We start from the raw sequence: 16,994 nt of genomic DNA on the forward strand, positions 1-16,994 counted from the left end.
GTGGGGTCCTGTCCTCAGTCTGAGCATTCCCTGTGTGTGTGCGGTGTGTCGATACGGCTGTGTCGACATGTTTGATGAGGAAGGTTACGTGGAGGCGGAGCAAGGGCAGATAAGTGTGGTGTCGCCCCCGTCGGGGCTGACACCTGATTGGATGGATATGTGAAAGGTCTTAAATGACAATGTAAACTCCTTACATAAAAGGTTTGATGACGCTGCAGCCTTGGGACAGCCGGGGTCTCAGCCTGCGCCTGCCCAGGCGACTCAGAAACCGTCAGGGGCTCATAAACGCCCTCTATCTCAGATGGTTGACACAGATGTCGACACGGAGTCCGACTCCAGTGTCGACGATGATGAGGCACATTTACAGTCTAAAATGACCAAGGCCATCCGATACATGATTATTGCAATGAAGGATGTATTACACATTTCTGAGATTAACCCTGTTAATACCAAGAGGGTTTATATGTTTGGGGAGAAAAAGCAGCCAGTGACTTTTCCCCCATCTGATGAATTAAATGAATTGTGTGAAGAAGCGTGGAGTTCCCCTGATAAGAAATTAGTGATTTCTAAGAGGTTACTGATGGTGTACCCTTTCCCGCCAACAGACAGGTTACATTGGGAAACATCCCCTAGGGTGGACAAGGCTCTGACACGCTTATCTAAAAAGGTGGCCCTGCCGTCTCAGGATACGGCCGCCCTAAAGGAGCCTGCGGATAGAAAGCAGGAAGCTATCCTGAAGTCAGTGTATACACACTCTGGTACTCTACTGAGACCTGCTATTGCTTCAGCCTGGATGTGTAGTGCTGTAGCAGCGTGGACAGATACTCTGTTAGACGACATAGATTCCCTCGACAGAGATACTGTTTTGCTAACCCTGGGCCATATCAAAGACGTCGTCTTATATATGCGGGATGCTCAGAGGGACATTTGCCTGCTGGACTCTAGAATTAATGCTATGTCCATTTCTGCCAGGAGGGTCTTATGGACTCTGCAATGGACAGGAGATGCTGATTCTAAAAACCACATGGAGGTTTTGCCTTATAAGGGTGAGGAATTGTTTGGGGACGGTCTGTCGGACCTCGTGTCCGCAGCGACAGCTGGAAAGTCGACTTTCTTGCCTCTGATTTCCTCACAGCCTAAGAAAGCACCGTATTATCAAATGCAGTCCTTTCGTTCCCAAAAAGGCAAGAGGGTCAGGGGCGCATCCTTTCTTGCCAGAGGCAGGGGTAGAGGTAAGAAGCTGCACCATGCAGCCAGTTCCCAGGAACAAAAGTCCTCCCCTGCTTCCACTAAGTCCACCGCATGACGTTGGGGCTCCACAGGCGGAGCCAGGTGCGGTGGGGGCGCGTCTCCGAAACTTCAGCAACCAGTGGGTTCGCTCACAGGTGGATCTCTGGGCTATACAAATTGTATCTCAGGGATACAAGCTGGAATTCGAAGCGACTCCCCCCCCCCCCGCCGTTACCTCAAATCAGCCTTGCCAGCTTCCCCCATGGAAAGGGAGGTAGTACTGGCGGCAATTCACAAGCTGTACCTCCAGCAAGTGATTGTCAGGGTCCCCCTCGTTCAACAGGGAAGGGGTTACTATTCCTCAATGTTTGTGGTACCGAAACCGGACGGTTCGGTGAGACCCATTCTGAATTTAAAATCCTTGAACACTTATATAAAGAAATTCAAGTTCAAAATGGAATCGCTCAGAGCGGTTATTGCAAGCCTGGAAGAGGGGGATTTTATGGTGTCGCTGGACATCAAAGATGCTTACTTGCATGTCCCCATTTACCCACCTCACCAGGAGTACCTCAGGTTTGTGGTACAGGACTGTCATTACCAGTTCCAGACGTTGCCGTTTGGCCTGTCCACGGCACCGAGAATATTTACCAAGGTAATGGCCGAAATGATGATACTCCTTCGGCAGAAGGGAGTTATAATTATCCCGTACTTGGACGATCTCCTTATAAAGGCGAGGTCCAGGGAGCAGTTGTTGATCAGCGTAGCACTCTCTCAGGAAGTGTTGCAATAGCACGGCTGGATTCTGAATGTTCCAAAGTCGCAGCTGATTCCTACGACGCGTCTGCTTTTCCTGGGCATGATTCTGGACACAGAACAGAAGAAGGTGTTTCTCCCGGTGGAGAAGGCCCAGGAATTAGCATCTCTGGTCAGGGACCTCCTGAAACCAAAACAGGTATCGGTGCATCACTGCACGCGAGTCCTAGGAAAGATGGTGGCTTCATACGAAGCCATTCCCTTCGGCAGGTTCCATGCGAGGATCTTTCAGTGGGATCTGTCGGACAAGTGGTCCGGATCGCATCTTCAGATGCATCGGCTGATCACCCTGTCCACAAGGGCCAGGGTGTCTCTTCTGTGGTGGCTGCAGAGTGCTCACCTTCTCGAGGGCCGCAGGTTCGGCATACAGGACTGGGTCCTGGTGACCACGGATGCAAGCCTCCGAGGATGGGGGGCAGTCACTCAGGGAAGAAACTTCCAAGGGCTGTGGTCAAGTCTGGAGACTTCTCTACACATAAATATACTGGAACTAAGGGCCATTTACAACGCCCTGAGTCAAGCAGAGCCCCTGCTTCGAAACCGGCCAGTACTGATTCAGTCAGACAACATCACGGCGGTCGCCCATGTAACCCGCCAGGGCGGCACAAGAAGCAGGATGGCAATGGCGGAAGCCACAAAGATTCTTCGGTGGGCGGAGAATCACGTGCAAGCACTGTCAGCAGTGTTCATTCCGGGAGTGGACAACTGGGAAGCAGACTTCCTCAGCAGACACGACCTCCACCCGGGAGAATGGGGACTTCATCAAGAAGTCTTCACACAGATCGCAAAGCGATGGGAACTGCCACAGGTGGACATGATGGCGTCCCACCTCAACAAAAAGCTAAAATGATATTGCGCCAGGTCAAGGGACCCTCAGGCGATAGCTGTGGACGCCCTAGTGACACCGTGGGTGTACCAGTCGGTATATGTGTTTCCTCCTCTTCCTCTCTTACTGAGAATAGTAAGAAAGAGAGGAATAAGAACAATACTCATTGTTCCGGATTGGCCAAGAAGGACTTGGTACCCGGAACTGCAAGAAATGCGCACAGAGGACCCATGGCCTCTGCCTCTCAGACAGGACCTGCTGCAACAAGGGCCCTGTCTGTTCCAAGACTAACCGCGGCTGCGTTTGACGGCATGGCGGTTGAACGCCGGATCCTAGCTGAAAAAGGCATTCCGGATTAAGTTATTCCTACGCTGATAAAGGCTAGGAAAGACGTGACAGCAAAGCATTATCACCGTATATGGCGAAAATATGTTGCTTGGTGTGAGGCCAGGAAGGCCCCTACAGAGGAATTCCAGCTGGGTCGTTTCCTGCACTTCCTACAGTCAGGGGTGACTATGGGCCTAAAATTGGGGTCCATAAAGGTCCAGATTTCGGCCCTATCCATTTTCTTTCAAAAAGAACTGGCTTCACTGCCTGAGGTTCAGACGTTTGTTAAGGGAGTGCTGCATATTCAGCCCCCTTTTGTGCCACCAGTGGCACCCTGGGATCTTAACGTTGTGTTGGATTTCCTGAAATCCCACTGGTTTGAGCCACTTAGGACCATGGAACTAAAGTATCTCACGTGGAAAGTGGTCATGCTGTTGGCCTCCGCATCGGCTAGGCGTGTGTCGGAATTGGCGGCTTTGTCATGTAAAAGCCCATATCTGATCTTCCATATGGACAGGGCAGAATTGAGGACTCGTCCCCAATTTCTCCCAAAGGTGGTATCATCGTTTCATTTGAACCAACCTATTGTGGTGCCTGCGGCTACTCGGGACTTGGAGGACTCCAAGTTACTGGACGTAGTCAGGGCTTTGAAAATATATGTTTCCAGAACGGCTGGAGTCAGGAAGACTGACTCGCTGTTTATCCTGCATGCACCCAACAAGCTGGGTGCTTCTGCTTCAAAGCAAACTATTGCGCGCTGGATCTGTAGCACGATTCAGCTAGCTCATTCTGCGGTTGGATTACCGCATCCAAAATCAGTAAAAGCCCATTCCACAAGGAAGGTGGGCTCTTCTTGGGCGGCTGCCCGAGGGGTCTCGGCTTTACAGCTTTGCCGAGCGGCTACTTGGTCGGGTTCAAACACATTTGCAAAGTTCTACAAGTTTGATACCCTGGCTGAGGAGGACCTTGTGTTTGCTCATTCGGTGCTGCAGAGTCATCCGCACTCTCCCGCCCGTTTGGGAGCTTTGGTATAATCCCCATGGTCCTTACGGAGTTCCCAGCATCCACTAGGACGTCCGAGAAAATAAGAATTTACTCACCGGTAATTCTATTTCTCGTAGTCCGTAGTGGATGCTGGGCGCCCGTCCCAAGTGCGGACTTTCTGCAATACGTGTATATAGTTATTGCTTAAATAAGGGTTATTGTTATGAGCTATCCGTTGAGTGAGGCTCAGTTGTTGTTCATACTGTTAACTGGGTAAGGTTATCACAAGTTGTACGGTGTGATTGGTGTGGCTGGTATGAGTCTTACCCTGGATTCAAATTTCCTTTCCTTGTAATGTCAGCTCGTCCGGGCACAGTTTCCCTAACTGAGGTCTGGAGGAGGGGCATAGAGGGAGGAGCCAGTGCACACCAGATAGTACCTAATCTTTTCTTTAGAGTGCCCAGTCTCCTGCGGAGCCCGTCTATTCCCCATGGTCCTTACGGAGTTCCCAGCATCCACTACGGACTACGAGAAATAGAATTACCGGTGAGTAAATTCTTATTTTTTTTCAAATCTGATTTGGTGAAATAATTTGCATGTTATTGACTATTATTTTACTACAGTTTTAGCAGCAGTAGGCTTGATGGATTTGGAGGGTAAAATGTTTGATATATTTATTTCCAATCAGTGTTCTCTATGCTGTCATCCCATCCTACTTCATCAAACACTTGAAATAAATGCAAGCTATCATGAAACCCTTAATTCTCATTGTCCTCTCATTACAGGAGACTGAAACGGAGTGTGGCGACAAGTATGAACTGAAGATTACAGAGGAGGTCGACCGTTTTGTGGAAACGAGTTCTACTAAATACAATGAGCCAGAGGAAAGTCACAATCTCTATATGTCGAAACCAGAAAAACTGAGAGCCACGGAGTCTAAACAAGGTGAGAGCAATGCCATGTTATTCCATTACTGAGTACGGGTACAGCTAAAGGAGCACAATACTCTCAGAAGTGCAGCTCTATTAAAAAGTACTGGAACGACTGAAACTGTATAGAGGTAAGGGGCTTGTTCAAAAGTACACGAACCATTATAAATATGTAATGAAAACAGTCCTAACTTAAAACTTACCTATCAAAACATTATTTTGGTATATTTTTGTATAAAGGTATTGTATTTAGTCTTTCGCTTAGTGACCACATTTAATAATAACGAAGGTCTGCATTTATGACAAAATATTAAATGTGTCTCTGACATGAACTGTGTGAACTCAAAAATCTAATTTAAGAAAGCTATCCTGAAATAATAATAATAATAATAAAGACAATAGTCACACATTTGTTGATTTATGCAAATTGGCTATAAATACTCCTGCACTGTGTGAGCAGAACTAAATGCATATAATCATTACAGTATATTCAGAGCTGTACTGTTTGAATCTGTTCCTCATTTTCATCTGTAATCTCTCTTCCTTTTCTATTTTGTTCTCCTTGTCTCCTTTGTCTATCGCTCCTCTTCTGTTTCTCTTCTTTCATTCATTCTCATTCTCATTTCCCCCTCCCTCTCTCTCTAAGGGGTACATTTACTATGGTAGGAGCTTTTTTTTAGGACTGGTGACGTAGCCCATAGCAGCCAATCAGATTCTAGCGATTATCTTATAGAAACAGCTAGATAAATGTTAAGAAGAATCTGATTGGTTGCTATGAGCAACATCACTAGTTCTAAAAAAACCTCCCACCTTAGTAAATCTACCCCTAAGTCTCTCTCTCCTCTCTCTCTTCTTTCATTCTCTTCTCACTCTATTATCTCTCTCCTCTTCCCCCTCCTCTCTCTCTCTCTCTCTCTCTCTCTCTCTCTCTCTCTCTCTTCATTTATGCTCTTCTCTTTCTCACTCTCCTTTCTCACCTGCTCTCCTCTCTCTCCCTCTGTCACTCTCTCTGTCTCTCGCCAAAAGCGCTTGAGGATACTATTCAAGTGGATCATGTAACGTATATCATAATAAATAAGAATTTTTTTTGCATATTTGGAAAATCTGGAGAGTGCCTCTATTTTCTCTAACGTCCTAAGTGGATGCTGGGACTCCGTAAGGACCATGGGGAATAGCGGCTCTGCAGGAGACTGGGCACAAAAGTAAAAGCTTGAACTAGCTGGTGTGCACTGGCTCCTCCCCCTATGACCCTCCTCCAAGCCTCAGTTAGATTTTTGTGCCCGAACGAGAAGGGTGCATGCTAGGTGGCTCTCCTGAGCTGCTTAGAGTAAAAGTTTATTTTAGGTTTTTTATTTTCAGTGAGTCCTGCTGGCAACAGGCTCACTGCATCGTGGGACTAAGGGGAGAAGAAACGAACTCACCTGCGTGCAGAGTGGATTGGGTTTCTTAGGCTACTGGACATTAGCTCCAGAGGGACGATCACAGGTTCAGCCTGGATGGGTCCCGGAGCCGCGCCGCCGGCCCCCTTACAGAGCCAGAAGAAGTGGACGCTCTGGTAACACCATGGGTGTACCAGTCAGTGTATGTGTTCCCTCCTCTGCCTCTCATACCAAAAGTACTGAGAATCATAAAAAGGAGAGGAGTAAGAACTATACTCGTGGTTCCGGATTGGCCAAGAAGGACTTGGTACCCGGAACTTCAAGAGATGCTCACGGAGGACCCGTGGCCTCTACCTCTAAGAAAGGACCTGCTCCAGCAGGGACCTTGTCTGTTCCAAGACTTACCGCGGCTGCGTTTGACGGCATGGCGGTTGAACGCCGGATCCTGAAGGAAAAAGGCATTCCAGAAGAAGTCATCCCTACCCTGATAAAGGCCAGGAAGGATGTAACCGCAAAACATTATCACCGCATTTGGCGAAAATATGTTGCGTGGTGTGAGGCCAAAGAGGCCCCTACAGAGGAATTTCAACTGGGTCGCTTCCTACATTTCCTGCAAACAGGACTGTCTATGGGCCTAAAATTAGGGTCCATTAAGGTTCAAATTTCGGCCCTGTCGATTTTCTTCCAAAAAGAACTGGCTTCAGTGCCTGAAGTCCAGACGTTTGTCAAAGGGGTACTGCATATACAGCCTCCTTTTGTGCCCCCGGTGGCACCTTGGGATCTCAATGTGGTTTTGGGGTTCCTAAAATCACATTGGTTTGAACCACTCACCACTGTGGAATTAAAATATCTCACATGGAAGGTGGTAATGCTGTTAGCCCTGAATTCAGCCAGGCGTGTCTCAGAATTGGCGGCTTTATCTTATAAAAGCCCTTACCTGATTTTTCACACGGATAGGGCAGAATTGAGGACTCGTCCTCAATTTCTCCCAAAGGTGGTTTCAGCGTTTCACGTGAACCAGCCTATTGTGGTGCCTGCGGCTACTAGGGACTTGGAGGACTCCAAGTTACTGGACGTAGTCAGGGCCCTCAAAATATATATTTCCAGGACGGCTGGAGTCAGGAAATCTGACTCGCTGTTTATCCTGTATGCACCCAACAAGCTGGGTGCTTCTGCTTCTAAGCAGACGATTGCTCGTTGGATTTGTAGGACAATTCAGCTTGCGCATTCTGTGGCAGGCCTGCCACAACCAAAATCTGTAAAAGCCCATTCCACAAGGAAGGTGGGCTCATCTTGGGCGGCTGCCCGAGGGGTCTCGGCTTTACAACTTTGCCGAGCAGCTACTTGGTCAGGGGCAAACACGTTTGCTAAATTCTACAAATTTGATACCCTGGCTGAGGAGGACCTGGAGTTCTCTCATTCGGTGCTGCAGAGTCATCCGCACTCTCCCGCCCGTTTGGGAGCTTTGGTATAATCCCCATGGTCCTTACGGAGTCCCAGCATCCACTTAGGACGTTAGAGAAAATAAGAATTTACTTACTGATAATTCTATTTCTCATAGTCCGTAGTGGATGCTGGGCGCCCATCCCAAGTGCGGATTGTCTGCAATACTTGTATATAGTTATTGTTACAAAATTCGGGTTATTATTGTTGTGAGCCATCTTTTCAGAGGCTCCTTCGTTTATCATACTGTTAACTGGGTTCAGATCACAGGTTGTACGGTGTGATTGGTGTGGCTGGTATGAGTCTTACCCGGGATTCAATATCCTTCCTTATTATGTACGCTCGTCCGGGCACAGTATCCTAACTGAGGCTTGGAGGAGGGTCATAGGGGGAGGAGCCAGTGCACACCAGCTAGTTCAAGCTTTTACTTTTGTGCCCAGTCTCCTGCGGAGCCGCTATTCCCCATGGTCCTTACGGAGTCCCAGCATCCACTACGGACTATGAGAAATAGAATTATCGGTAAGTAAATTCTTATTATTTCTTTCTCTCTCTCTCTCTCTCTCTCTCTCTCTCTCTATATATATATATATATATATATATATATATATTCAAGATAAATGCCAGGGCCTACTAACGGCTAACAGCCTTAAGGATATGTCTATACTGTAGATGCCATTTATTTAGAACTTTCCAAATGTGTAATTTTTTTTGTATTTTGCATCAGTTACATTGCATGAAAAACATACAATGTTGTGCAAAAGTAGCAAGGCACAAGTCATTTATTTCTTAAGACGTCTGTAATTGTAACATAAATGAATGTCACATTTAAAAAATTAATATCCAATAATAAAATGCCATATAGTCTGCAAAATAAGAGAATTATTCTAACAGCTAGATACTTTTGCAAGGTGCAGTATGTGGCCCATCAGAACAGAGAGTGAAATTTGCTGCTTTCTGGGGGAAAAATATGAATACTCCAGAACAGAATTTGTGCATATTAAATCCTGCGTATTGCTGACCTGAAATACATAACGTAATTGAAATGTTTATACTGAAAGGGCAATTAAATAAAATTTTATAATTGATGTAATAAAGCTAACATTTGTGCCTCCCCCCCCTCCCCCCTCCCCAAAGGAAAGAAAGAAAAAAAGAAACCACTAGAATCTAGATGAAGGATAAGCTTAAGTTGCTGTATTTGTACCCCAAACACATTAAATCTGCAAAATTGAGTTAGCTGTACATTTCACGGTAATTAAATGATCTGAAATTAAATACTACATTTTAATTAATGGAACTTGGTTGCTTTGACCGTTTAGTCTGTCTCCAATGCATTTAACAGTCTATGCGTTTAAGTTTATGTATCATTTTATTAAATTATAATTCCAAGCTAATTGTAACTTCTCCACTGCTCCACTTCTACACTCTTTTCACTGCTTGACGCCCCAGCCCCTAAGTATGTAATTTCCCCTCTGGTCTCAGTGGCCTAGTTCAGGGTTATCACAGCCCCTCCCCCATTCATTTTCCCCACACATCTGAAAAGCTTAATCATATGGGGACTTTGACCATTGCAAATCACCAATCTATGTACTAAGAATAATGTACCACTCTTCTTATATGCCTCCACTAGGGAGCACTTGTAGAAGGAGTCAGGGTGGAGCTACAGCAGGCTTACAGGGTAAATGCATCTTTTACCATGCATGTTCGTTATGCTTTCCCCGCAAACCTTCCACCACATCAGCGGTGGTTGAGCTCAGCATTGCTTCCATATTTTGGAGCTGAGCTGCCATATTATTGAACAAAACAATCCTTACATATGGCACTGCCATGCTTCAGAACTTCAGAAATGGAGCACTGCAGATTACTCTCCTGGAATGTCAGAAAGACACGGATGCCTGGAAAAGCAGATTCCCTTCCCACATGCCATCCGCTTCCTAGTGAAATGGGTGGGATGGGGCAGGTGTGATGGCGCAATTTGCTGTGGCTCTGCATGACGCACTGCACAGCAGGCGCAGGGCTACGATGATGACGCAAATCACACCGCGTCACTGGCCGCCTGCATCTCTTCTGGGAACTTCCTGTGGGGATATCAATAAAGTCGGTAAACATAAATGCAGTTTTGGTGGTGATAATCTTTAACCTACATACTCTGGGGCCTTCATATTGTATACTGCAAACTGATTGAAATATTTTGGCACAGTTATTCCATACTGTTTTCCTGGCATTTGCTTAACAGTGGCAGATGCATCATGCAACTAGCAAAGAACAAATGTGCTTATGACATCTACCCATATGGTCAAAATATCTTGTCCTGATTTGACCGCCACTGTATTTTTGTACTTTATCTTTGTTGTTCAACATTTTTCGGATAACTTTTGTAACGTTTGCAGATATAACAACAAAAGAAAACTATGCGTTGTACTTTTGGTACTAAAAGCTGACAGTCTTCAAAAAAAGCTTTTTACAAGTGCAAGGATAAGTAGAATAAGTAAAAAGTAGGACATTTCTGACCAAGCACGCAGAGTGGCAAATACTTTAACTATTACTTGGCCAGATGGAGATTTTTTTTTTTTTTTGCAATTGACCAGATCTCTCTTATAAAAACATGCCATGGTTACCCGATGAAATTAGTTACTTTAACAAGCCTTATTTGTTTGCAGCGGCAAAAAGTGTAAAGCAGACAAGTAAAAATAATTAAAAAGATTCTAGAAGTGTATTGATACAAATGCAAAGCATAATGATTTACAGGTAGGAGCAACTCCATCTACTGGATGCAAAATGTGTACCTGGAAAAACATCTTGTGTTTCTGGGAAAGAAAAGTAGGATGCACAACATGATTTAGGGTGTATTTACCCAGAATCGATCTTAAATCACCAGAAATTGATCTTAATCGATGTTGTGTTTCAGGGGCTAAAACACACTTCAATTTCAGGTACAAACCCAGTCTATTAAATCTTTTGCCTTTTTTAATAGTTCCTCCCGTGTGGGGCCACATCACCACTCCACAACCACCTCCCCCCCCCCTTTCTTTTTGTATATTTTATCTTCCCTGCGGATAACCACTCCGCCTCCATTGCGTGTTCCTATTGTAAAAATTTGGTACACCTGTGTTAATTATTGATACAGTACCTTACTTGTGTCACATCCTATTTTTAGACCTGTCCAGTCTAACATTCTCATACGTTTGGTGCTCTTTATGCCTGGATGTGCCATTTTCACCATTCTTGTTTTTGTATTTTATATGTGACTGTACCATCCAATAAATAAACTCTTAATACAAAAATAAAAAGAATGCATTGTAAAAGTACAAATGGTCTGTATGTGTGTGCAACATGCAAGAGCATACAGCATTTGCGTTGTGAGTAACAAAATAATTGAATTTGCTCCTTTTTTAGTTGTTTCTGTAGTACATGAGACTATACATAGTACCTCAGTTTACTGAATTAACACAATCCCCATAAGATTAAGGGGGTCATTCAGACCTGATTGCACGCTAGGTTTTTTTCCTGCGATCAGGTCATAACTGCGCATGCGTATGCACCACAATGTGCAGGTGCATCGCACAGGTACAAAGCGGATTGTTGCTGTGTGATGGGTTTAACAAAGAATCCATTCGCACAGCTGATCGCAAGGAGATTGACTGACAGAAAGAAGGTGTTTGTGGGTGGCAACTGACCGTTTTCTTGGAGTGGTTGGAAAAACACAGGCATGTCCAAGCGTTTGCAGGGCGGATGTCTGACGTCAATTCTGGTCCCGGACAGGCTGAAGTGATCGCAGTGGCTGAGTAATTCCTGGGCTACTCAGAAACTGCAAACTAGCTTTTTGTACCACTCGGCTGCACAAGCAATTGCACACTTGCACAGCTAAAATACACTCTCCTGTAGGTGGCGACTATCGGATCGCAGCGCTGCCAATAACTGCTAGCGAGCGATCAGGTCTGAATTAGGCCCTAAGTGAGCGGCGGTGGGCCAAGGTGCAAAACTATGCTTTGGGTCCCCCCTCCTCCATCCCACCCCAAGTTCACAATATGCCATATGGCAGTTAGGGAAGACAATGTTCTCCATTTAATCCAATGCAAAAGAGATCTCAGAGCTGTTAAATTTGCCCCGTTGTTAAGTCCGACTAGAGGATTTCCAGAGGTGCAAGCAGAAATGTAACTAGTGCCAGGATGCTGTTTTCTGCTTTAACGCAGTGGAAACCGCACCGTGACAGGGCACTTAAGTCTGAGAATGCTGGTTCTCCTGACTAAACACCCAGCTTAAGTCGCAAAAAATGTGCATCTTGCAACTAGTAATGAGGACAATTGAATAGCTTCGGGACCTCCTTCCCAGCGCTATTAACATCGCATTGAATTGAATCAAGCCCAATGTTAGTGGAAGAATTTAGTAAAGGGATAGACAGGGGTTAAAGTGAGCCAGAACGGGGCGGAACTGTGTTCCATCAGTTCCATTTGGAGACAGAACGCAGTTGCGCCTCCTCTGGCTCACCTAACCAGATGTTAGCTGGGAAATGCCGGGCGCCGGATTGTGTTACCAGTGGGCGCCCGGCTCCCTTTCCACAGCAGCAGCCGGAGGCAGGAGCTCACTCCTGAGCTCCGTTTTCCAGCTATGGCAGTGTGCGTCTGTGCGCTATGGGATAGACGTCATGACGTCTCTCCAATAGTTCTGAGTAGCGGGTGCCAGACGGAGGGCAGCGGTCTGGAAACAGGAGCGGGGCTTGGTATGTATTGTGGGGGGGTTTCTGTGTGTATGTGTGTAAGTGGCTTATACAGGGGGCATTACCACTGGGGGCTAAACTACAGGGGACATAACTACAGGGGGGCTAAACTGCTGGATGCTAGAACACTGGGTGCTATAAACTACAGGGGCTATAACTACAGGGGGCATTACCCCATGGGCCTAAACTACAGGGGGTTAAACTATAGGGGGCATAACTACTGGGGGCATTACAACGGGGGGGCTAAACTACTGGGGGCATTACCACAGGGAGGGGCTAAACTACTGGGGACATAACTATTGGGGGCATTACCACTGGGTGCTAAACTACAGGGGAAATAACTACAGGGGGCATAACTACTAGGGGCATTACTACAGGCAGCACTACTACAGGGGCATTACTACTGGGGGCAATACTACTCAGGGGCATTACTACTGAATGCATTGTATAGGGGGCACTTCATAAGGGGCATCACTCCTAGGGTCATAAGTGGCACTACTACTGGGCGACATTGCATAAGGGCACCACTACTATGGGCTCTACATAAGGGGCACTACCACTGCAGCGGACACTGCATAAGGGGCACAACTACTGTGGGCATTGTATACGGGGGGCTACTGCTGTGGGCATTATGTGTATTAGCTATGCTACTACTGTGGGCATTATGTGTTTTAGGGGTGCCACCACTGTAGGCTTTGTGTATAAGGGGCACTAATGTGTGTCATAACATGAATAAGGGACACTACTATGTGGTGTAATGTGAATAAGATTGTGATACTGTGCAGCATAATTTTAATTGGGGATACTATTGCGTGACCACGCCCCTTTCTTTTTTGAGACTACGCTCCTTTTTTGGGGCGCGTGCCTGCGTCGCACGCAATCCCTTCATTACATGGGCGCCAGGGGGGTGATGAGTTCCATCACCTCTCTAGGATCACTTTAAACACTGGAGATATATGAGGAATTATGTTAGGGAAAGGAAGAGAGAGAGAGAGATGGAGAGAGAGGGGGGCAGAGAGAGAGGGGGGTGATGGAGAGAATGAAATAGGGAGAGAGAAGGGTGGGGGAGGAGAGAGAGAGACAGGGGGAGAGGAAGAGAAAGGAGCTGAAGAAAGAGGGAGAGAGGGTGGGTGGAGTGAAGGAGAGGGGGAAAGATGAGGAGAGATAAAGGGGGAGGGATGGAGAAAGAGAGAGGGGAAGGAAGGGTGGGAGAGAGAAGAAGGGGAGAGAGATGGCGATTGAAAAGATGAAGGGAGGGAGGAAAAGAGAAAGAAGGAGGAGAGAAAGAGATCCATGGTGTGAATGAAGAACGGTCAGTACACAACTTGCACTTATCCACAGCAGGTAAATTGCCCAACACAGCAGGGGCAAAGTCCCGGCCCAGTGGATGAGTGACGGAGGTCTAACTTCAGATCCTCCGTCTTCTGTTTTTATTGTCAGGGCTGGTCACTACATCATGACATCAGACCCTGGCAAAAGCAATGTCAGAAAGGAGGACAGTAAGGGGAGGAGAGGAGATGGGAGGAAATGGGGAGAAGGGGAGGGGGTCCCCTCCGCTCTTCTAGATCAGAGGTTCTCAAACTCGGTCCTCGGGGGCCCACACAGTGCATGTTTTGCAGGTAACCCAGCAGGTGCACAGGTGTATTAATTACTCACTGACACATTTTAAAAGGTCCACAGGTGGAGCTAATTATTTCACTTGCGATTCTGTGAGGAGACCTGCAAAACATGCACTGTGTGGGCCCCCGAGGACCGAGTTTGAGAACCTCTGTTCTAGATAAACTACCTCTTCCTATGGTGCCGCCGGCCACAGCACGGCGTACTGTAATGAGTCAATTTGACTCATTATTAGTACTGCTGTCAATTCGAGCCTGGCCCCTTCATTGGCATAGGCTCTGATGCAATGCACCGGCTACAACGCCGGTAGTTCCGCAGCTGTAGATGAGATCCCCATCAATTTACTTTGCCAAAGTTTCCATTGTATCTGGCACAAAAGTATTAAATAATCTATTGTTAATTGTGATTTGAACCACATTTTTCCAAATAAATAGGATAGTATTTAATTCCAGGTTTGGTTCTGTTGAAACAGGTGAGAAGAAATACTAAGCCTTGGAGAATGAAAAAGTAGAGAGAAATAAACTGTCAGCCAAACAGCTCCTAACTTTTGTTTTTCAAACACAGCCTGTACAGGTCTTAGTACATTTTCCCTTCGAAGTCTTAGGTGTACTGTAGTTGGGGCAGTGTGCTGGTGCGACAGTTGAGCCATGGGCCATACCCCTGTCTGTCTACCCCTCCCCTTAGAATGTAAGCTCTCACGAGTAGGGCCCTCTTCCCTCATGTGCTTATCCTTTTCTTGCTTTAATAATCCTCAACTGCCCAAATCACGCAGTTTTTTGGCCACCTGGAACTTATCTCTGTCATTTACTGGTGTAGTTATGCTTAGTTACCCTGTACTTGTCCTAAATTGTCTTCAACTGTAAGTCACTGTTTTCCTGTTTTGATTATGTGCATATGTACTCTGTAATTGGGCGCTGCGGAACCACCCTTGTGGCGCCATATAAATAAAGGATAATAATAATAATAATAATGGGTTTGCTTCCAGGGCCCTATCTTTTTGGTGTTTGAATGTTTTCTCTGGGTTTGTGGGGGTTTCCTTTATTACTCTATATCATACTTGCCTACTTTGGTACTTTCCCCCCGGGAGAATCCCAGAGAGGAGATAAAGGTGGTCGGTGGTAGGGGCGGGCTATTTGTGCCATCACGACTAGAAGGGCTGTTTAACATGATGGCAGCAAGGATGCAGGAGGACTCTTCTGTATATCATGTCTATGTATACGTAGAAGACATGCCATGCATCCTGTGCTATGTGGCAAGGTGAGTAAGGAGATGCCACACTGTGATTTTTGTGTAGTATGACTGAAGTCAGATTGTACTGACTATGGGGGTCATTCCACGTTGATCGCTCGCTAGCAGTTTTTAGCAGCCGTGCAAACGCTATGCCACCGCCCACTAGGGAGTGTATTTTAGCTTAGCAGAAGTGCGATTTACCAGTTTTTGCCGTTTCAGAGTAGCTCTGAACCTACTCAGCGCTTGCGATCACTTCAGCCTATTGGTGTCCGGATTTGACGTCATACACTCGCCCAGCCACGTCTGTGTTTTTTCAGACACGCCTGTGTTTTTGCAAACACTCCCTGAGCTACAACCTGAGCACATCCACAAAGGGCTTTGTACCCGTACGTCACGCGTGCGCATTGCGGGGCATACGCATGCGCAGAAATGCTGTTTTTTCACTTGATCACTGCGCTGCGAAAATCGGCAGCGAGCGATTAACTCGGAATGACCCCCAATGCAGAGCTCGCTGGAAATAAAGCAGGCACAGGGAAATGCAGTAGTAGGGCCCATGAAGTAGTGAATGTTGGCACAAAAACCATGCCAGTGCATTGAAGGGGTGTGGCCAGGTGCCAGAGAGGCACTAGTCACTAGAAGGTCCATCCACAGATAACATAGCTAATGCAGTAATGTAAAACAAGTAAAGAAAAAATAAACTATACAGCTATAGCATTCACATTAAATTTCTGTATTGTACAAAGTATGTGAACCTCTAGGAATCTTAGTTGAGTTGAGTGACAATCAATGGGATGATATTCGTGTGAGTTTGGGGTGCCTGCCCTGTTTATTCTATATAATACAATTAACTGCTGATAAAAAATGAGGTCATCACATTGGCAACTAATGACAGTTGGTATGAACTTTGACCCCTCTCTCCTGTGTCAGTGAAGTTGCTTCCAGAGAGATTCTCCATAACACACATCTCCAGTCTCCTATTGATCATCTGTAGGCCATTAGGTGGTACACTTGTTGTCTACTAGATTCATCAGGATATTTAAAAATAATAAATTAGAAGAATACATTCTCATTTACCTCTGTCATGGATCTTATTGCAGATAAGATGTAATGATTATATTGCTGAGTATAACATTGATATGTTAGTTTACATTATAGCAAGTGAAACAAATGAAAATTCCCCAAAATGTATTTTTAGCCGGTGGTGTAGAATATGTTCAACCCGTTACCATATCTAATATTCAGATTGTGTATTGTACTGACTATTCACAGTTAAAATATATTTTGATGGGTGCAAATTATTCATTTATTATAGGGAAACCAACATTCTCTATCGCAATGAAATGTCTGGTAGTTTTCGAATATGCTGGTGGTTTATAAGTACAGGAATCATAAGGTACCGCAGATACAGACTGTTGTTTTAAAAGGGGACTTTTGCCCAGGACCCACAATTAGAAGGTTATTATAAGATCTTTAGTATTGAACTTTAGAAAGGATAAAGGAGC

General features: G+C 45.8%; 1 protein-coding gene across 6 annotated transcripts in view; it reads left to right on the plus strand.

Annotated features, from left to right (window-relative positions):
• Positions 1-16,994, plus strand: part of JSRP1 (junctional sarcoplasmic reticulum protein 1) — a 230,221-nt gene that overhangs the window by 112,279 nt on the left and 100,948 nt on the right. For all 6 annotated transcript variants that reach the window (XM_063914783.1, XM_063914786.1, XM_063914781.1 and 3 more), the window contains exon 3: positions 4,966-5,125. In XM_063914783.1, coding sequence (XP_063770853.1) covers positions 5,083-5,125 — 43 coding nt within the window. In that variant the 5' untranslated portion in view covers positions 4,966-5,082. The remainder of the gene's footprint in view (positions 1-4,965; positions 5,126-16,994) is intronic.

The sequence above is a fragment of the Pseudophryne corroboree genome, chromosome 1 (genome assembly GCF_028390025.1).
Source record: "Pseudophryne corroboree isolate aPseCor3 chromosome 1, aPseCor3.hap2, whole genome shotgun sequence".
Lineage (NCBI taxonomy): Eukaryota > Metazoa > Chordata > Amphibia > Anura > Myobatrachidae > Pseudophryne > Pseudophryne corroboree.